Source organism: Ambystoma mexicanum, chromosome 6p, assembly GCF_040938575.1.
Source record: "Ambystoma mexicanum isolate Mex_15411 chromosome 6p, UKY_AmexF1_1, whole genome shotgun sequence".
Classification (NCBI taxonomy): domain Eukaryota; kingdom Metazoa; phylum Chordata; class Amphibia; order Caudata; family Ambystomatidae; genus Ambystoma; species Ambystoma mexicanum.
In genome coordinates this window covers 1,219,938,327-1,219,961,171 of record NC_090935.1, presented here as the reverse complement: position 1 = coordinate 1,219,961,171, position 22,845 = coordinate 1,219,938,327, and the positions used below count along the sequence as shown (strand labels likewise).

The 22,845-nt window shown below is 44.6% G+C and overlaps 1 protein-coding gene across 1 annotated transcript in view; it reads right to left on the bottom strand.

Moving 5' to 3' along the window:
- RASEF (RAS and EF-hand domain containing) overlaps positions 1-22,845 on the bottom strand; it is a 706,663-nt gene that overhangs the window by 57,760 nt on the left and 626,058 nt on the right. The window contains exon 16 of the mRNA XM_069625884.1: positions 21,910-21,986. Within this exon, the coding sequence (XP_069481985.1) occupies positions 21,910-21,986 (77 nt within the window). The remainder of the gene's footprint in view (positions 1-21,909; positions 21,987-22,845) is intronic.

The window sequence follows — 22,845 nt, the reverse complement described above, 5'->3', positions numbered from 1 at the left end:
TCGGACTGCGATTTGTCTTACCCAAGATTTGGCAGAGGAAATCAGCATTTTTCAGGAATTGCCTGGATGCCGGACTTGGTGGTTTGGCATTGGGAGGTTAAGGGGACCCCTCGCTACCCCAATTGGATTTAGAAGATTTCAATAGGTTTTATCTCATGATTCCTGTTTTCACCTTGCAGATGCACTGTGTCTTCAAAGTGCCTTCGTCAATGCAACACCTGATTTTCTGGTGAAATACCTGCTCCATAATTGGGAGGTATAGTATATTTGGAAGCAGGTTCCACAATGCTTTCAACCTTTCTGAGAAATATCAATACCTTTTATAACTTTTCTGCTTTTTATTGGATTAAAAAGAGACATATTCATCTTTCCTAACAGGTACACAGGAGGAATTGTAGGTGTGAGAGTGTCAGTGGAAGGAGCCTAGGCGAGTCATCAAGCCGAGACCTCTTATGGTAATGAATGGGATGAGGAAGGAAGAATCAAGATAACCATGAATACCAGTATCTAATAAAAGCCCAATGTATTCTATAGCATTCCAAAATGGATTCAGATTCAAAAAGGCGGCCCTGATGAAAAGAAAAGAGAGCTTATTGGCATTAGGCTGCATCGGTATATTTGTTGAATGGCCCTTATTGATTGGTGTCAGTGAGAGACTACTTTGGTGAGATTGTGCCCATGACCAATCCCCTGGAACAATGCTAGCCCAAATATAGTCCTTTAAATAGAACATAAGTCTGCTTGTAGAACTGTGATGTGGTTTTGGAGAATATTTGCCACTTATAGAATTTAATGGAGAATAACTCTTAATAGGGTGCAAACCCTACCTAAATAAAGGCAGGCACCAGTGATGTTATCAATTTAACACGTTAAGTGTTCTAGTACATGGCACGCTCTTTACTAGGCACAACCTATGATATGATGTGGACATGCCCTTCCTTTGAGATAATACGTCCAACTACTTGAATTTCTTCATGTGAAGCCTCAACACACGCACTCACACCTCAGGGCATTGTAACCACAGGTGCGACTCAGCAACCAAGACTGAACTTGCTTCTAGCTAAGGTTTGATACTGGGCTGGGAATCGCCAAATAAGCACCACTAGTGATTTGATAATGGACTTTGAGTGGCTCCATTTATTGTCCCTCCCAAACTATTTAGATTGTGGATAATATATGAACATGTGGAGAATGTGTAGAGGGTGGTGTGGGGGACAGGGGGGAATCTTATCGGCGTACGCACTTTGTGGGAGACACATGTATTTTGGAATCTCATACAGGGGCAAACTAACCATTTGCTTTGCAATAGTGTCACATAGAATCCATTGCACGTGCCCAACATTTATAACATGATCTAATGCTACATCTAAGAGTAGGGCTGAATCCTCCCAGGCCGCGTTGGAGACACAGAACAACGAGGCCTCATCTGTTGCTTGATTATCACATTCCATTTCTCAGGCACGGTAAGGAACACGCACGCACACCCACAAATAAGTGTATCAAGTCAGACATTTGAACAATTAGGTAGCATCGCAAGCATGAACTGAGATTTAGGACACTAGTGCCTCCCAGAATAATTTGAACTGCCATATGCATTGGGGTAATACTCTTAAATCCTTCATGAAGTGGATGGATTAGTGGGACACCAGGCCTACCTCTTGGGAGGAGTAACTGATACTGGGGGCAGCAGAGAATAAGAAGGTCCATGATTTTTAAAAGGGAGAGCAAAGGAAGGATGATGCCAATGCTTATAAGATTGCAGCAGAGAGGACCGATGGGGGTGCTTGCATGTCTGGGATGAGAAAAGAGTTGCTTTGTTTGCAAGGGCCAGGCTGACCTTGAAATGATCTGCTGAGTTCATGTTGATGACCAGGTGCACATCACATGGCTAAAAGTAAAGACAAGGTGGTGCCATTTACAGTTTAACCAATTGTTTTACAGCGCTTCAAGGTGAAGGGACCCAAATAAGCCATGTATGGTTAGTATTAAAAGGCCTATATACCCTCCAGGGACATTAACAACACCCCCACCAGATCCAGAGAACTATACCAAACACTGGGTGGACTTTGCGGGTGATGGTGATTGCATGTATCTCATGTGTACCCCAGAGAAGCATTCGCAGGATGGGCGGAGTTTATGTCATGTGTGAAGGGCATGGGTCCCCAAGGATGATGCAGATAGAGAGAGAGAGAGAAAAGGAGAAGCTAGTTAATGGAGGATTAACTAAAGGAGGAAACGTTGTGATGCATGTTCAAATTACCTCCCCTCCCAAATGATTTAGATTGCAGAAACTATATTAACACATGGAGAATGTATAGATTGTGGTGTAGAGGGGAGTGGGAACCTTATGGGCAAAAGCAGTTGGTGGGAGACAATTGTATTTTGGAAGCTCATACAGAGGAAAACTAACCATTTGCTTTGCGACAGTGTCACGTAGAATCCATTGCATGTGCGTGACGTTTATAACATGAACCAATGCTACATCTAAGAGTAGGCCTGAATCCTCACAGGCCGTGTTGGAGACACAGAACATGGCCTCATCTCTTGCTTTATTATCATATTCCATTTCCCAGGCACGGTAAAGAACATGCATGTACACCCACATATAAATGTATATATCAGACGTGTGAACAATTAGGTAGGAATGCGCAGCTAAATGGGAGAAGAGCTGCAGCCCAGTATGAAGGTCACACTCATGGGAGCTGAGGCAGAGGTCTTGAGCTGCCAAAATATGAACTGAGATTTAGGGCACGAGCGCCCCCCAGAGCAATGGTAATTCCATTGAACTACCCAATGTACAGGAGAATACTCCTAAATCCTTCATGAAGTGGATGGATTAGTGGGACATCAGGTCTAGCTCGAGGGAGGGGTAACTGGTACTGGGGGCAGCAGAGAACAAATTAAGGTCAGTGATTTGTACCAAGGAGAGCAAAGGCTGATGCCAATGCTTATATCATTGCATCCAGGAGCCATGATGGGGGAGCCTGCATGTCTGGGATGAGAAAAGAGGTGCCTTGTTTGCAAGGACCAGGCTGACCTCTAATTTATCTGTCAAGTTGATGCTGATGACCAGGTGCACATCACGTGGCTAGAAGTAAAGACAGGGTGGTGCCATTTATAGTTTAACCAATTGATTTACAGCACTTCGAGGTGAAGGGGCCAATACCCACGTGTGGAGAAGATGGCATATCCAATTGGACAAGGGCCTATATGTGACTATTAGCTTGTAAATAGGTGGCAGCCAGTGAGGGTGAGAGATGAATACTGTATATCGAATGCGTCATGAATGACGACTTTTATGTTTATATGATGAAGATCACTTTGAGGAAGAGAGAAAGCTATGCAGCAGTGGATTTATAATCCCGTCACCATTTTGCATACAAAATAAGGCTCTTGTTCTTCTCTTAAAAGGGTGCACTTGGCCTTTTTCCCTAGCAGGTTGTTTTTTCTATGTCTGGTTTTTGTGGAGATACCCTACACATTATATAACGCATGAATATATTTCAGAGTCAATGGGCCTCATTACAAGTATGGCGGTACAGTAACAACGGCGCCGGTAGTGCTACCGGCACCGTTGCTACCGTACTGCCATACTACTAGCTGTGCTCACGGGAGCCTGTCAGCCCTCCAGGTCTGACCTGGTGGGCAGAGTGGCTTCCGCGAGCACAGCAATCCGGATGCACCGGCACTGTTATGAACAGGGCCGGTGCATCCGAGCTCCCCATTCCCATTTTAGCCCTACAAGGCTCAAATGGGAATGGGGAGTTCCAAAGTACCGGGACACCCACGAAAGGGCAATTACCAGGTCCACCAAAGTCGGCATGACCCAATTACTGCCCATTCGCGGGTGCTGGAAGAAATGCAATTCCGGCGGCAGCCACGGTTGCACCGGCATGGCTACCGCCAAAGTTGTAATGAGGCCCAATATCTTTGCACAACAGGGAGAGAGCCTCAGGCAAGCAAAATGTACATACTCTGTTGATTTATAAATGCGTGTGTATCCCTTTTCAAGGTGGAGCCTAGATCTAAGGTAAGGGGATTTAGGGGAGTTTAGTGAGTGCATTAGAAAGATGCTCATGTGGGAAGGACTAGCTATGCAGGGCTTATACTCACTACCTAAATCTAGAGGTTTTCTTTTTCCAAGGAGGGAAGCATGGAAACTCTGCTCTGATAAGATCAAGTGCATCATATAATTTTATATCCACCCCTCCTCTCCCCCAATCCTTGACCTGAAATGAATCCATCTCTTTTAGACATCTGAGACAAATAGGGTGGATTGGCTAATCTCTGAAATTAATCTGTGCTCCTTTTAGCTACTTAGGGAGAATTTTGTTGCCTCTATGCCCATTTATCCCGAGTGACAACTCTTCCAGGATGGGATAAGTCTCTGAACTACCCACAGGCAATAGCTGCACCTCCGTGTAACAGATCAAATTTGCCAATAAATTCCAAATGTTTGCACATGTTATGCACACCTTCAAAGCTCAGCACTGCCATACGGAGTACAGGAACCTATAGGAAGTGCAGGTACTCATGCATACACTCTTTGACAACCAAGTTGTACACTTCACCAAAGAGTCCTGAAAGCTCTAAGTAATTATCATTACACAGAAAAATGTATTCAGTGACTAACAGAAACAAACAGTGGCAAAGCCAACAGTTTTGACTTTTGGCTATGAACTGCTATAATCGCAAGCCACACCTTTTAGCTTTGTCATAGTTTTTTTTAAACATGGACTTAGTGCAAAGAACACACATGAATTAAGTGGCTGAAGGCACCCTTGGTTCAGTCATTTTTATTACATCAGAAGCACATTTACATCTGCAAGCCATTAACTCTTATCAGACTAGTTAGAAATAACACTGAAAGGCCAAGGTTTGATGTCACTGCTTGGTAGAGAGAGCTCCAAGTGATCCAAAAAGGATGTTATTTTGGGTGGGGAGGGGCAGGTAGTGTGTGTCAGTAACCACAGGGATTACTATGGCAATAGGCAGTCACTGGGTGGGTAAATCAACAAACAATCTTTATTATTACTATTATTATGATGGTATTTATTGAGTGCTGACCTAGCTTTACGAAGCAACAAAGTGCTTTACAATCATACGGGGGAGAACAAGGTTAGGGAGCAGAGAAACAAGGGAATGGGGATCTAACAACAGGGGAGAGAGGAGAAATTGTCAGCAATAGACCTACAAGTAACCAGGGGAGGAAACAGTGAGGATTATTTCACCCAGTTTCAGGTTCGGTGGGAAGTGCACGGTGTATGGATCTGCTTGATAGAGGTAGCTCAAAGTGAAACAAGGCGTTTTCGGGAGGGGCAGGTAGTGTGTGGGAATAACCACAGGGTCCTCAAGGCCATGGAAAATCCAGGAGTGGGTAAATAAACAAACATCTCCAATGCAATTGTTTTGGCTAATTGGAGGCACATAGGTCAAAGCAAAAAAGGCAAATGCTGAGGTCATTTTATAATTCTCCTAAAACAACATGCATGCACCGGAGCATGGCACATTTCCAGAAAAATGCAAAAAAAAGCAAAACAAATGCATGATCTTATCTCAAAATACAGAGCTGTTGCATGTCGTGGTAGTACACCTAATTGCAGAAAAAACTAGGTAGCAATACTTTTGAGATGGATGGAGATAAAGAATATATTCAAACATCAATAATCAAACTGACTCAGGAAGTTGGCAAAGTGTAACTGTTTTAATATCAATTATCTAAAACGGAATTAAAACAAACATCAACAAATTTGCTCGATCTTCACACTCAGTGGGTTGGGTTTCATAAAAAATGCAGGTTTTATAGCAAGAAATCGTCATCATTGACGTCAGTTGGGAAGGTGATAGGCTTACAGGGAACATCTAGGTATACGTTGCATACTTGTTGGGGAAGGTGATTGGGTCTGTAACATCAGGTGGCGCAACCAAGCCCCCCTCTAGTGCAGGTCACTACGAACGTCATCAAATACACAACGTCCTATTGGTTATACAAACTATAGGGCTCTCTATTACGTGGCCCTCTATAACTGGTTGGCACTCTTGTACACCTCCGTAATATTCCACCTTCGCAAGCAGCACGGAGGCTAACACCCAGGTGCTGGTGGGTTGGTCATAACCATGGCTTCCCACCAATTAGCCTATTCATCTAGCATCACCCTCACAGTCTGCCGGTCAATTAGCTTTGAACTTAGCCTTGAAAATGTTCTTTGAGCTCGAGAATATGAGGGAGTATAGGCATGCCCTGTCTTCGCGGTTTCGATACAGCTTGTCCCAGTGTCTATTTCCATCCAACCACGTGACTGCAGACCATGCTTTCAAGTCTTTCTGCATTTAAAATGATGAACCACTGACATCTTCAATGCTCTCACTCCTCAACTAAGACAGGAGTTCTGTTCTTTCACACGTTCCGTAACCACTGCTTCGAACATTCAGGTCCAAGGTGGCCTTGACTTCTTGGTGTTGAGCCAGCCATGCCCTTCTTTGATTCACCTCCATGGTTAAGTTTTCGATTTCTAACTGACACACTGAAACCCTTTATTTTTACTGGATCTAGCTCTGCTAAAGTGCATAGTGGAATCATCCATAGTTCATAAGATTCCTATGCATATATGTGGGTGCATCGCCGCAATCTATTTATTACATAGCCAGCCTTTAATAATACTTTGTCTATTTGCGTTACTTCTTCTGTACAATTGTAAAACGACTTGATATCCTTTTAATTATTTCTGTAGCATGAACATCGTCATCTCGAGCCCGAAATGTTGCTCAACTTTGGCATCTTTGGCATCTCATCTTTGGAGTGCCTATAGAATGTTTATGTTCTCTCATCTCTGCATCTCTTCTGGGTGTGTCAGCTCTACTCTTTATGACGTCACCAATCTTCTCTTTTGCTCAGTTTTCACGCTTTTTTCCGGGATTTCATTTAAATGGCCATCACATTGTCGTGTATGCATTTATAGCTTTCTCAATGGGAATCTTACTTCCAGGATTCTCTTCGGTATTGGTACTCTCACTGGCATTGCACGTGTCTCACACTCTGGCTCCCAACATAAAGGCAACATGGGGTAGGAGCTTTGGGTGGGGGTACTTGGCTCCCCGTCTATAGCAGGGTCCTAATTGCCCTCCAGAAAAACAGATTGTTTATCATTTGGCATTTATTTATTAATTTATTACATTTGTAAAGCGTGCAAAAACCCAGAGGCGTGAACGTGCTGTGAACATAGAGGCATGGTAACAGTTATGTGCAAGTACGGTATGAGCAAGAAGTTCCAAGTCAGGGTGCTTAGTTAGTTAAACAGGGATGTTTGAGTTTTTTTCTCAAGATAATCAGAAAATTCTGCATTCTGAGGTGGGGTGGGAGAGATGTCCAGAGGGTGGTGGCATGGGTGGGGAACTTGTGTGTGCGCATGAGGCAGTTCTGGTGGGTCTGCAGGAAGTCAATTTGAAGATACTCTCTGAGAGGTATTGTGGGACAGTGCTATTGATGCAATGGTGGGTCAAGGTGAGGATTTTGAAGGAGATACATTCTTTGACTGGCAGCCAGTGGGCATCTCTCCTGGCATGTGAGATGTGGTCTGATTTTTTTAGTCCCAGAGCAGAATGAAGGGCATTATTTTGGACACTTTGTAGCTTAAGCAGGTTACATTTGGAGGTACCCGCAAGGAGCGAGTTGCAATGATCCAACTTGGAGCAGATGGTGGCTTGTGCAATCCTGAGGCAATCGTCAGTGGAGAAGTGGGGGCAGCAGCCGTTGATGAGTTTTGCAGTACATGCTGCTGAAGAGGTGATGGAGCTCCCATGCATGGTGAGGGAGAGAGTGGAGTCCAGATGGATGCCCAGGGTTTTGACCACTAGGGAGACAGGAATGGCGTTGTTGTCAATGGTGAATTTGGAGTATTTAGGGCAGAGGTGGCTGGATGGGCTGGGTTGGTGACAAGAAGGAGCTCAGTTTTGTTGTTATTCAGCCAAAGCCCATGGGTTGCCATCCAGGATTTGACAGATTCATAGATGTAGTTAACTTTGTCAGTGTCTTGGTGGTGGATGCCGGAGAGGGGGATAGGGATTTGGTTGTCAGAGGTGTACTTAATATATTTGATTTGGAGGCAGTCGGGGAGGTCAAAGAGAGCTTAGTACAGATGTTGTAGAAGGCAGGGGAGATGCATGAGCCTTGGAACCCCACAGGTGATGGCTGTAGGGGTGGAGGAATGTTTGAGGGCAAAAGTTGTGTGGTCCAGTCGGACAAGAAGGATGAGATCCATTGGCAGTCTTTGGGGGAAGATAGGGTGCCAGTGGAAACGTGGTTGCAGAGTATGGTGTGGTCAACCAGGCCAAAGGCCAAAGACAGGTAGAGTATCATGAGGACGGAGAGGTTGCCAGAGTCTCAGGCATCATCTAAATGATTTTTTTAGATCCAGGAGGGCAGACTCCATGCCATGACCAGAGCGGAAGCCGGGTATGCAGGGGCTGAGGAGGTGGTGTTTTTCAAGGTGATCTTGGATCTGGATAAAGGCGACTTTGTCTATTATTTTCAGAAGGAATGGGATGGAGGTGATAGGCCTGTAGTTTGCAGGGATGAGAAGGTATGGCGTTGCTGCCCCGTTTTAAAATCTTTTCCTTTTTCGGATTTATGTAAGTGCTCACATTTTTATTTCCTTTGATGCACTGGGCTACTTCCCAGGCTGCGACGTGTGATTGGATGCTACTCACCTGCACACATGCTACGTTGTAGCGTTTTGATTTGGTTTTGTTAAATAATTATTTTTAAGTTTCTTGTGTTATAGTCCATTAATTTCCTTGTATGCCAGTACCTGGCAGAGGGTGTCTGACCTCTCCCGTACACCGAGGCCAGTGCTCGGTGCACAGGTCTCTCTTTCATTTCTCTCTGCAAGCATAACTTGCCGGACTGTCTTTTTTCACTGCTTATTTGCAGTGAAAATGGATTGGCTCTGGTAATACACCAACATCTCTTATGTGTTGGATAACCAGACAGCGCAGTGGGAAAAGGCCAGCCGCACGATAGTCGTGCCTAAGTCAAGCCCGTCTGGGCCCATCCAGCCTGAACGGGCACAGAACTATGGGAGGTAAGTCTTACACCAGGCCAGCATTACTGGCTATCCATCACATTGAGATTGTGTTACCAATAAACTTTATTGCTAAGGCAGCAACTAGCACTATGCACAACAAGCCTGACAGAAAATCTCCCTCAGCGTTATTAATGAATTCCTGTTCCCTAGTTGCACACACCCCTTTTGTCCATTAGCTTTTAGATACAGATGTTTTCGACATAAGTTTCATTAAGGAGACATGGCTGCATGAAGCAGCAGTGCCGGCGATTATACAGGCCATTCCAGACCGTTATAGTATCATCTGTTCTGGCCAAAACGCACCCCATCCTGGAGGCAGCATTGCTATTATATACAACACTACATTAAAAATCTCCCTTCTGCCCATAGAACACAAACTAAAAATTGAAGCCTTTCTGGCACGCTGTACTCTTTCTGCCTCTGTTGTGTGTCATTTTCTCTTGGGTTTTAGACGCCCTGGCCATTATTCAATGTGTTTGAACCCCTTTCAAGACCTGGTCACCACCTTCCAGTTAAAATGCCCCAATCTTGTTGTATTGGGCAATTTTAATATGAGACTTAACAACCCACTTCTGTGCTTACTGGCCCAGCTTTGTGAAACGATGGAAGATCTTGATTTCTGTCAGCTCTTATCTGAGCCTACTCATGCTAAGGGGGTTATCCTTGATCGTATGTTGTCTACTCCTACCAGCATTTTCGATTATATCAAATCAACTTGTGATTTGGTCAGATCACCATCTCATATCCCTCCAGCTCTTAGGACCCATGATTACTATAGAATCTCCATGGGGGCTTCCTTGAGACGTAATTAGCGAAGTGTTGACTCCCAGCATCTGTCCTTCTTGATTACGGACAGGAGATGCAATCTCCTCAAAGTTAATCTGTCCTCAGTCTCCCTTATTATGAATGAAGTGGCCAATCAATTGGCCCCTTTTAAACCTGCATGTATGGACAAGCGCTCAGGTAAACCATGGTTCACTGGGCAGCTTAAAGCTTTTTGGACACGAGTTAAGCAGGCAGAGCGCAAATGGTGCTGTGCCTGAGCTCCATAGAAAAAGAGAATTTTCGACTGCTTACTAGGGACTATCATCGCAAACTTTTCACTGCCAAACACGTTGTATTCACTCCAATAATTGAACTGGCCCTTAACCATTCTAAGGAACTCTTTTCAGTAGTGAAATCCTTCTTTTCTGTCAGTCATTTATCCTCCAGGGCTCCCTCCTCTCTAGAACTGTGTGACTCCCTCTCTGACTTTTTTGTCACCAGAGTTACCAACATACGGGAGGCTATTGTCAGGGTGACTTCTCCCACTCCCCCCTTTGTGGGTCCCCTTACTGCTTACCCTACCATCCTAGTATGGTCTACTTTTCAGGAATTCTCTTAGGATAATGTTACACTGGCAGTTCTCCATCTTAAATCAGCTGCTCCTTCAGATCCAATCCCACTTACCATTTTGAAAACAATTCTGCCCAATATAATACCTTGGGTTACATGTGCTATCAACCTTTTGTGTCAGACTGGCCTCATTCCGGCAGAATTGAAACATGCTACTGTAATTCCTGTCTGAAGAAGCCATCTTTGGATACCTCTGTGCTAGCTAACTATCGTCCTATGTCACGCCTTCCTTTTTTCAAGAAATTACTTGAATCCTTGGTGGCTCCCTTTTTATCTTCCTTCTTGGAAATATAATTCTTCTTTAACTCCGTACAGGCAGGATTCCGACCGGGCAGGGGCACCAAGAGATTCCCAACTTCTGTGGTGGATGACCTGACTCTTCTTGTTTATCAGGGTCGAGTCAGGGACTTAATTCTATTAGATCTGTCAGCAGCATTTGACATGGTTGACCATCCCATCTTGTTATCCCGTCTTGCCGAAGCCGGCTCCTCAGCCAATGTCCTTGCCTGGTTTACCTCTTTAATGACCGTTAGGAACTAATCTCTCTCATTACCTCCATTTCTCTCAGCTTCTCGATCACTATCCTGTGGTGTTCCTCAGGTCTCGGCCTTGTCGCCTATGCATTTTAATATCTATGATCAGCCTCTGATTCGCCTCATCCACTCGCATGGATTTCACTGCTATTCTTATGCCGACGACACCCAGATTCTGGTCCGGCTGGAGGTATTGTCGGTTCTGTGCAAGTGCCTGGCTGCCGTCGGAGATTGCATGAGTGCAATCTGGCTTCAGCTAAATGGTGACAAGACCAAGATCTTGGTGGTAGTGTCTACTCTTAGCTTGGCTATTTGGACCCTCTCTTTCTGGCCTCCCACATTAGGTGACTTTCCCACTCCTGTCACTACGGTAACAAATCTGGAAGTTCTTCTATCTTCTTCACTTTCTCGAGCACTTTAGGTGAGTGTGGTCTGCACAATAGGATACTTTCTTCTGGGAATAGTGCAAAAGGTCCTCCCATTTTTCACCCTGCATCTATGTCAGCTAGTGGTATCTTCTCTTATTACCAATTGGATTGACTATTGTAATACCCTTTTTCTTGCCAGCCGATTGGAATTATCCACTGTTTACAGCTACTGCAAAATGTTGCACCCCGAGTGGCTACTTATGCCTCTTCTGGAGTGCACATTAGTCCTGTATTACGAGCCCTACACTGGCTACCGTTGAGCCAAATAATCACATTTAAATCCCTCTGTTTGTCAACTGGGCCTATTAGGTTCAAGGAGCTGAATATCTCAAAGACACATTTTGCCACTATGTTCCGGGACGTCAACTCAGTTCTAGCCTCACTCATTTAGTAGTGGTTCCTAAGATTCAACTTATGTGGGTTGGTGGACAAGCTTTCTCTTTGCAGCCATCAAGCTTTGGAATGGCCTTTACCCTGAGCTAGGGTGACAGAGAACCATCTCCAATTTAGGCGTCTGTTGAAAACATTTCTTTTTCCCTAGAATGGCTGACCTGTACCTGACTTATCCTCGTGCCAAAATGCATCACAGTGAACATGCACGCTATAAATATTATTAACATAAAATGGCAGGGTACAGGGAGGGTTTCTTCAGGAGGGGGTGTTCCAGGCTTCTTTGATGATGGATGGGATGAAGCAGGGGTCAAGTGAGATGTTAATAATGGCAGTGATGAGAGGAATCAAGGACTCAGAGCATTCTTTGATAAGGGGAGCTGAGCAGATGTCTGCTCTGCATGTGGAGAGCTTGAGGCTGTTGAGGAGAGAGGCCACCTCATGGGTGACGTGGGGGAATCTGAAGGGGGTGGGGTGCTGCACAGGTGTGAATGTGGGGGGAAGAGGGGCTGAGTTGGAGGGGTTGATGGAGGAGCGTTTGAGCTGGATACTAGTTTGAAGGAGGTAGATTTTGTCCAGAAGGGCTTGATGGATGCTATTGCAACAGGCATCATCTTTGGAGGCATGGGAGGGGGGAAGGGCAGGGGACTCTAGCTCTTAGAGGATTCAGAAGAGTTCACGATAATCAGATTTGCGTTAGCAATTCTGGAGGAGTCGGCAGATGCTATGGCGAGGTGGTTGGCATTTATTTTTTTAGGCCTTGGCATTGGAGGTGAATCTGGCCTTGTTCCCGGTGGAGGGGCATGATAGCCAGCACATTTGCTACCCTGATTTTTGGAGTGGAGGGCATGGAGCTCTTGAACCAGGTGTTGGTAGGAGAAGAGGGCTTGGGGAGCATTATTTTAGGGGGCAAGGGCGTCCACAGTCGTGGTGAGGGTGGTGTTGTATAATGTGACAAGTTTGTCGATGTCATTGTCAGCAGTGGTGGTAGGGCGTGGGCTGAGAAGGGGTAGGATGCAGTTGATGGTGAGGTTGTAGGTCTAGCAGGAATACATGGGTGGCGGCTGGAGGGAGGGATGGGGGAGCAGGTTGTCAGGTGGGGATGGTGAAGCGTATGAGGTGATGGTCAGGCACAGGGAGTGTTGGAAATGATGGAGGGGTGACATCTATGGTCGAGCAGCCAATTCAGGGTGCTACCAAGGTTGTGTGTGGGATTGAGGATTATTTGAGAAAAAGTTCATGGAATCCATAAAGGAGTAGAGGGGTGTGGCCTCTTTGTTGGATGGATCCCCATAACCCAGGTTGAAGTCACCTAGTGCGTGGGACTTGGTAGGGGATTTAAGGTTGTGGAAGAGTAGGTGTGAGTAGTCACTTTTGAAGGTGGGGCCCGGTGGTCAAAAATTACAGGGATGTTGATGGTGCTCGTGGCAGAAAAGTAGAGCTTGGCAGATAGGGACTGGCAGTTGGTGAGGGGGGGTGATGGTATTGCGGATGTGGAGGGTGTCTATGAAGATGAGAGCAACTCCACCACCCTTTGGGGTGACACAGCCATTGCGAAGGATAGCAAAGCCGGTGGAGTGTTGATGGAGGGGGAGGAGCTTGTAGAGTCATGCAGCCACATTTCGGTAAGAGCCAGGAGGTCAAAGTTGCGGGAGACAATGAGGTTGTGAATGTCAGTGGCATGGGCGATGGCAGAGCGTGCATTGATGAGAACACAGGTGAGAGGGGGCTGGTGGTTTGGGGGTAGCCAAGTCGGAAGAGAGTTGGGTAGGTGAGGAGGTGAGGTGTTGGAGGCCGATGGGGAGTCATGCGCATAGGCCGGTGTTGCGGGAGGTTGCGTGGGTGGCTGCCATGCAGGGTAGGACAGGGGTAGGGCAGGGGTGGGTACAGGTGGAGAGGTGTAAGGTGCGGTTGGGAAGCTAGCTTGGTACAGAGATTTATGTTGCATTGGGCGGTGAGACAGGCAGAGGAGAGAGGAGTATAGAGGTGGAGGTGGGCATGAAGAGGGTGGGTGGTGAATGAAGGATGCGCAGTATAGGTGGTTGGAAAGTAGCAAGCCAGTTAGCAGGGGCTTACCTTGGACTTTGGGTGGATAGAAAGCAGGTGGGAGAGCTAAGACCAGCCATGGGCCTGCAGAAGTGAGGGTGGATAAGGCGGGCATTGTGGGAGGCTGGAGGGTCGCTGTTGGGTTCTTGAAGATCAAGGGTGCGCCTCGCACCTTACTGCTTCATCACTCTCACACATGTCATTGGCAACACACTTTCGCAGAAGGCCATCTTGCAGCTTCAGGACTTCTGCTTCAGATCATCTAGTGGCATTAAATCTGCCTTCCTCTTCATGAGATATGCATTCTAAAAGTGCCTCAACAACAACTGTACAATTGCCTTTTTGGACCTCTTTACTTTAATTAATGTATAATGCACAAGCAGTGACCCATAGGCTTAAGGGCGCACAAATTAGAAACAGACACAAAAACAAAACAAAATACAGAGCATTAAGAAGCAGATCCTAATAAGCCATAGGATTAAAATTGATTAAGAAAAAAAAAATGTTTTACATGTTTTCCTTAAAACATCCGTAGTCAGAAGTTCTCTCATGTCAAGTGGAAGGACATTCCAAGCCCTAGGAGCCACATTCACACAAGCCCCTTTCATAGCTGTATTAGTGTTATATCTAGGATGTTTCAGTTGATTTGAGCTATTCGTTCATCTAGTCCCCATCCTACCTTTTCACATTAAACCAGACCACCCTGCTTGACCACCTGAAAAACTCTTTTGGCATCAGCCACAGTGTGTTTGGTGAGATCTCCTTCCCCCAGGAAAGATGTTCTTTTACTCTCAGCATCCTAGATCTATCAATGTGAGGTCCTGCAAAGGTTCCATACTATCCCCCAAACTCTTTAACATGTGCTTACAACTATTGGCTGAGCTTCTCTCCTCTTTTTACTGCACCTCACAGAAATATGTGGACAACGGCCACATTGACTCCTAGCTGTGGGGGCTGGTCTCCAGCATGAGTGAAAACGTTCTCCGCTGTGTGCAGAACTGGATTGAGGACTATGACTTACTGCAAAACTAAGATTCTCTACTTTGCCCTGGTATGGCTCCATCTTTGCATTTCACTTGGCTCCCGCTTATGTGGCCCGCTCCTCGCATGCCCCTGAGGCAAGAAAACTAGGGATCATTTTTATGGAGCTATCTCTCCTTTGCTTTGCAAGTACTGGCACTTAGCTATTTGTACGAGTTAGCTACATGTGTTCAAACACAGCCCCCCTTTCCTCTATTGCATCCACAAGCTGGAAATTACTATAGAAATGGTATTTTCTAGAATGAGCTCCTTCAACGGCCCGTACTTGTGTCTTCCTAAGTCTCTTCAACACCTGTTGATGTCATCTAGACTTAGCAATGGGCAGAGTTCTAGAGACCTCATAGCATCTCCCCTGCAATCCACTGGCTTCCATTTGAAAGCCCGAATCTACTTCAAATTCCTCTGCACCGTTCACCATGCTTACTGGGGCACTGCCCTTATGTACATCCAGAGAACAGTAACTAGATACTGCTCTGTCAGGCCCTTAAGGTGTGCTTCTGCCAGGGACCTTAACGAATATGATCAAAGAAAATGAGTCTCTGTACCAGGGCTCTGAAAGCTTCTGGGGCTTCACTGGAGAATGGTCTTTCTCCCACCCATATAATAGTAGAAAACTTACTGCATTGCTGAAAAAACTTTACAATGGTACTCTTCAGGAAGGCTTTGGGTCAATAGGCTTTGCTGGGCACCAGGAGACCTGCGGGTGTCTAACCTCTTGGCTGTGCTTCTCCGTTCAGTTTCATCTTACATTACACCCGCACTTCATCTAATAGTGACAGATTTTTTTCTGCACTTGTTCTGTGTCATCGTCTTCCGCCTTTTTGTGTCAAGTTTTCAGAAGTAGATTTCTCATTTGTTTATGACTATGTTAAAACAATGGATCAATTTCTATTTATTTCCCATTTTAAACATTTTTAGCGTAAAAGAGAAGGAAACATACCTACACATTTAATACCATTATATAATAAAGAAAAGCGAGGCGTTATATTTTTTTAATGCAAAAGTGCTTTCAACTATTTCACAATTGTAAAAATAAACTTACATGCATATTTTTAAAGAAAGCCTTTGCTGTTTACCACAGTTGAACTCTCGTAAAAGGAGACTAAGATCATTAAAATAGAGGTAATATTCTTAGAATTCCAGTGGGATTTCGGTAGGTATTTAAAGTGGTGGAGGCGGCTTAATTTGAATCCCCACCAGTATTGGTTGCTATTTAAAGCAATTGCATTCCTTGTTTTCGCGTGCAGGGGTCAGGATACGCAGGAGGGGCTTGAGCAACTTTTTCTCAAAAGTGATCATGGAATTGTTTTTAGGCCGGGGAAGGGTGGGCGTTAGGTTGTTGAAAGACCTGGTGCAATGGTAAAGAGCATTAAAAAAACAAACAAACAAATCTTTGTTGCCATTGAGTACTGAAAATCGTTAATGGGCATCAGTTCATGAACACCCCCGTGTTGGACAATATAGGAATGACCTCACCATCGGCCATTTTTACCTCATTATTCAACCGCTGTTGCAAAACCATAATTTTGCCTATATGCTCTGTATTCACCTGTATATGCAACGAATTTGTGGTTATTGCTCGGATGTGTGTGTATGCCTTTTGCCTCTGTCAACAAAAATAAAAGTTTAAAAAAAAAAAAAAGAATGTCTTCAATAAGGAAGTATATGTATGAGCAATATTGAGCAATATTGACTTTAGTCCAAAAACAATATAGGTTTGCCCCCGGGAAGTTGTATATTTATGGCTTTAATCATCCAGTATAAGTATGACACCAACCACATTACTCAGGATAAATATGACAGGTCCCCGGCAATGTAGTACAGGGATTCCATGTCCCTCCATCACATAGTATATGAAGGTCCCCCATCAGGCAGTAAGAGACCCCACAATCAGGCATTTTAGGTATGACCCATATTGGAAGTATAAGTGAAAATTAATGACCTACAAAATGTCGTATGCATATTCAGCCCAATAAGCAGGTGTACGGTGGACCCTTACTTCAGGAGTGGAGAGTGACGGATAGGTGGGGGAAACCGGTGAGGGATAATGATTGGGGTAAAAATGAGGGGCAGAGGTCCAAATGATGGAAAGGCAGCACTGGATTAGGGAGAACAGGGACACGCCAGTTAACAAGGGTACACTGACGATAGCGAGCACGGAAACGGAAGGGGGAAACTCAAAGAACAAAGGGCCCAGTGAGGTGTATGGGCCACTAATGAAGGACAGGAAACTTACATGTTATGTTATGTGCCTACTTATAACGCGCCGATAGGCCGCAAGCATCAGGGCGCGGGAACCAAGAAAGATCAAATACACCTAGTTCTCTTCGTTGAACTAAGGTTGGATACTAGAGAAAGTGTGGACTACTCACTGGAACAAAAAGGTTTTAAGCAATTTCCTGAACCTCTGGTAGTTCACTTCTTGCCGTAATACCATGGGCATTTTGTTCCAGTGGATTGCTGCTTTTACCGGAAAGGACTTGCCTCGCCCGAGTGCACGATTGGCACAGGGTATGTTCAAGGTACCCCTGTTGGCTGACTTTAAGCATCTTCGGGGTGTATAAAAGGAGAAATGTTTTTTAAAGTTGCTCGGGGCCTCTCCGTATAAGCATCTATGGATTTTTGTCATGGCCTTAAAGTTAACTCTGTCGTCCACACTTAACCAATGGAGGGCTCTTCTCCCTATTGATACATGTTCTCTATTTTTAATATTCTTAACTATGCGAACTGCATCATTTTCCATGACTTGGCACTTTTGGATTTCCCTCTTCGTATCTCCCAGCAGTAGGGCATTGCCGTAGTCTAGACGCGACAAAATGATGGCTCTAGCAATTGTCGCAGAGTTACCTTCATTGATGAAGGGTCTTATCGCTCTCAAGAGGCGCAAATAGCAGGCGTTGCTTTTCTGCAGGTAGCTTACCTGTACTTCAGATCCCACCGATGCTTCCACCATCATCCCGAGGGTTTTAACGTGCGGCATCACCGGGATGATGGCCCCTTTGATGGTAAAGGTCTTGTATTCCATCCCCAGCTTCGATCTGGCCTGTCGCGTTCCAAAGATCATCAGTTCGGTTTTGGTATTGTTTAAGCACATCCAATGATGTTGCATCCAATGATCAATAACCTGATATACGTCTGTAATTTTTGCACTGTCGGTGATATAATCACCCTTGAGTTCAAAAATGAGCTGAGTGTCATCGACGTAATTTGTGAAGAATACGCTGATGTGTTCCAGGAGTTCGCAGAGGCTTCTCAAATATAGATTAAACAATAAAGGTGACAGGCTTGCTCCCTGCGGCACTCCGTATAAAATGGGGCGGCCTTAGAGAAATTGTCACCCCAATGTACTCTAGCACTCCGATCTTTCAGAAAGGATGACAACCAGGCCAGCGCCTTGGGAGAGCAACCTGCTATTTTAGCCAGTGCCTCCTGAAGGAGCTGGTGATCCACCAGGTCAAAGGCAGCGCTTAAGTCCAGTAGCATGAGAATACCTGTTTTACCTTTGTCTATCTGGTCCAGCAAGTGTGTCTGAAGGTCCAGCATGGCAGATTCGGTGCTATGGGAGGTCCGGAAACCTGATTGTTGTTCGTGCAGTAACTTCAGGTCTTCCACATGTTTTTGCAGTTGGTTTGTTGCAATTTTATCTAGCACCTTCAGAATGAAGTTCTAATTTGTGATGGGCCGTAAGTTGCAGGGGTCTTTATGCTACATAGATAACCAAGTGATAAAAAGAAGACCAGTTGCAGAGTGACAGGGAACAGTGAGGGCCGTGTGTCACAGCGAGAAGCAGGTTGCAAAGTATGAAGTAATGGGTATTGTAAACAAACTGGTGTTATGTTATGTGAAGGAGGAGGGACTGTGGTAAGAAAGCAGAAAGAGGGGTTAGAAGCAGACCTGACAGTAAGACGGAGGAAGAAGAGTGGGATGTGGTAGGGGGTCTGCTGTCCGAATAGGACATGCCCAATCGGGATGGCTCCACACTTCAGTTGGTACACTGGGTGCTCTGCCAATGCCATCCAAATACACCTTACTTCCTCCATACAGATTGTATACCAGCTGAAGACCAAAACTATGTGGGATTTGGTGAGAAAAGTGTAATTTTACAAGTTCATGGCTGAGATAAAGTCTTAGGGGTGAATGGAGAAAGTGAAGAGATGATGCTCTTGAAGATTTGGTGGAAGGTAAACATGCAGTTCCTATATTTCTATGTTTTTATGTTCCCGGTTTTCATAATTATTTTTACTTTTAATTTATCTTTCAAGCCAGTACATTCATGTGTCTTTTGTTTGTTTTACTTACACGATTCATATTTCTTCATACGGTGGTATGTCAGAATGTCTTCATGTACACACTTTTTTTACAGCAATTATTATAATTAAGTCACTGTGACTACTTGTTTAGTCACCTACTTGGCCTCCCACTGCACTCCTTATAGGTCTGACCTGGCGGGTGCACCGCACCCGTGAGCAGAGAATGCCAGATGGTGCTCAAATGGGAATGAGGGGCATTTTTTCCGACGCCCAAGAATGGGCAATTACTGGGTCTAGCAGGGCCGTAATGACCCGGTAATTGCCCATTCGCAGGCGCTGAAAAAAAAAATTATACCGGCGGCTTCATACCGGCACGGCTACCGCTGGTATTGTAATGAGCCCCAATGTCATCTGTGTAGGCCAGCAAATGGATCTTTCTTCCATTGACCCCTGGACTGGGCAACACAGATGCTTCCAGGAAGTTTCTCAAGTTGTCCAGGTACAAATTGAAGAATAGAGGTGCTCCCAAGCACCCCTGCCTTACTCCTCTCTCTACTCTGATTGGGTTTGCTAGATCACCCTGTTCATCCAGACGGACTCTCAAAGAGGTGTCTTTATGAAGTTCAATCAGCATTCCCAGCAACCCCTCAGGAATCCCCCATTTCCTTAACTTATTCCAGAGATGTGCTCTGTCAACCTGGTCAAATGCTTTTGATAGGTCCACCCACGCCCATTCAGTGGTGTTCCATTCTTCCCCATTGTGTTTTCACTGACCAGGTTTAGAACAAACCGATGCACGGTGGTAGAGAGGCCCTTCCTAAAGCCTGTTTGGCTTCAAGAAAAGATAGTTAGGGTATCTACCCATTTTGTTAGTTCTCTTACCAAAATGTTCATGAAGATATTGCTGTCTATGTCAAGGAGGGCCTCCTTGAAGAATAGTATGACTATTGGTATCTTCCATGAAAAAGGGAACCTACACTGCTTAAAGGTCTCTGTGAATACTTGTGAATACTTGTTTTAGTAGTCTTGCCCACAAGCCCAGTTCATTTTTGATGACCTGATAAGTAAGTCCATTTGGTCCTGTCGCTCTTGCGGCTGATGTCTTGGATATAAGATTCGGAATGTCCTCCTCTTCAAAATGCAGGTGCCAGGGAGCATTTGGTCGCATGTCTATTTCTTCTGGTTGGGGATTCTTAACATTTTTGGATAAATAGTCAACCCATTTGGATTCAGAGATTAGATTACAGAGGATGGTGCTGTGGTTGGTTTCTAACTGGCCAACTACTGATCAAACATTTCTTGAATTATTTTCATTTACCAACCGCAGCATCACTTCTCCATCATGTTGTAGTGGTAACATCCTCCTATTTACTGACCACTGCTTATATTCCTGGCATGCTTTTTTTGCCCCCAATTTGTAGTCAGTTGTGTTAGTTTGCATTATCTTCAGCCTTCTTAATTTTAGCCTGAGTTCCCCTTTTTCTCTCCTGTTTCCTCATCAAAACAATGCATGTGAGTTTGCCGGGTGACAGTTTTCTGACCAAGATGAATTCTGAATTTTCTCACGTTTACTGTTTCGTTTTTTTCCCCTCATGTCTATATTTCACAAGCCTTATTTTACCCTTGTTATTTACTGTTATAGTTAGAGGATATAAGTCAGATGTTACGACTGATAAGTCTGGGAATAACAATTCTAAACGAGAGTGATGACTCCAGTCATCTTGACTTATAGTCAAAGAACAATGCTGTGAAAGAAGACCAGGAGAGATAAAGATATAGTCCAAAGTAGAAGACAAATGACCACAGTGCCAGGTTGTATTTGCATCTGTCTCTTCCCCCGTAGACCCATTCAACATTTTCAAGCCCCATGAAGCTAAAAACTCGATCAAGGTTCGTCCTTTTTTGGACTTTTTCTTTGGGAACGTTAGCTCTTTCCCCCAGTTTTGTAGATACATTCTGCATTGAAATCCCCAGCTATAAGTATATTGTTTCCCCCAAAAGTCGATTTGATTCCTTCCAGCAGTGAGTTCAATATTGCCAAGAAGGCCAAAAGGACAGAACAGGCAGGGTTCCAGTAGTTGCTTATAACGATTAAATCAGGATCGGGTGTGTCACACTTTAGGCAGAATTTACACTCCTGAATTTCTAATATGTTGTTAAAAATTGGAGATATGGATGTTACTGTGGAAATTCTAAATGCCCTTAGTAGACTCCCTGACGGTCTACCCAATGCTTTCTGAGATGCAGATAAGCAATGCACTGTATAGCCCTCAGTCTCAATAGGATTGACTAGTCATGTTTCCTGCAACATTATAATATTGTTTTGCGCAAATATTTGCTCTTTGCTTTTTCTAGATTTGAATATACTGGAATGCCGCATGTACCAACTTACAAGTCTGACATCAGGGTTTCTAAAGGGGCTGTATTCCCACCCCCTGTAATGACTTTAACATTCATCCTCCATTCTCAACGGGGTCTACCACGTTCCATTTCTTTGCCGTATTTACCCACCACTCTCTCCAACTAAGAGTGTGTGAGTGTGTCAAACATCTCAAGAATACAATTGTTCTTGAGTAATTGGGAAGACTTGACACACCCTGACCTAATAAAGTAAAATGACTTGCAGACCTTTCACAAACGAGTACCATTCATTTGGGTAAAAACAGAAGGAATCCAACAAGAGATTATATGAAGGACTCAAAGTATTATCATTGTTAAAGACATGTTTCAAGCCATAACGTACCGAGCAAGATGAAGAACTGCTTCCACAACATTTGAGCCGTCTTTTGCACTTGTTTCACAGAATAATGCATTATATGTCTGTGGATGAAACAAATATATATATATTTATTGTTAGCATGGATGGAAACATGTCTGGTTGTCAGGTAACAGTAAGAATAATAAAGAAGGGAAAATGTCAATACAAAATGTGGGTTATGCTTGGATTGCAAGAGACACATACATTTCCAAATGAGGACTGGTGCTTTCACCCGTAACAGATTCATTCTTATGGGGATGGTAAGTGCCAAGGGAAGCGCCTGACCAGTAGTGCTGCCATTGGTTAAGTACTTCATGGCCCATTCTGATTCATCTGCTTATATGGAAGAGACAAGCATCTACATATCTCATGCGGGCAATAATTATTTCCTCTTCTCTGAACAATGAGACTGCATGGTGAAGAGAAAGTAAAGACAAATGACGTACTATCTATGTGTTCTGTTATTGTGGGATTATGTGTACCCCCAAACCCCAACACACTGCACAACCTTTTGTGAGAGCTACCATGTACCCACCAATTATTTTTTTTTTAGCATTGCTAGGACAGGGGAGGTGGAGGATGTCTCTGTGAATGCCGCAAAATCCTTATCGTTCCACTTTCAGTAGAATTGTCTAAAGTGAGGAGTTCTGGCAGCAATGTGTCTTTATGCCACATTGAATGAGCATCATGGTGACACAATGCTGACAGCAGCCTGCAGTAGGTAGAAGCAGAGCAGGGGAATGATTTAACTGCAGGAGAACTTGCAAGAAGGGCAGCTTGTTAGTTGAAGTAAAAGACAAGTTTAATACTAAATGTATTTTTCGACTTTGGTAAGGGAGGCCATAAGAGGAAGGGACGGGGAGGCACAGGAGCATCCTTTTCCGTACAGGGAAGTGCCCAGAAAACCCTACACGCGTGACC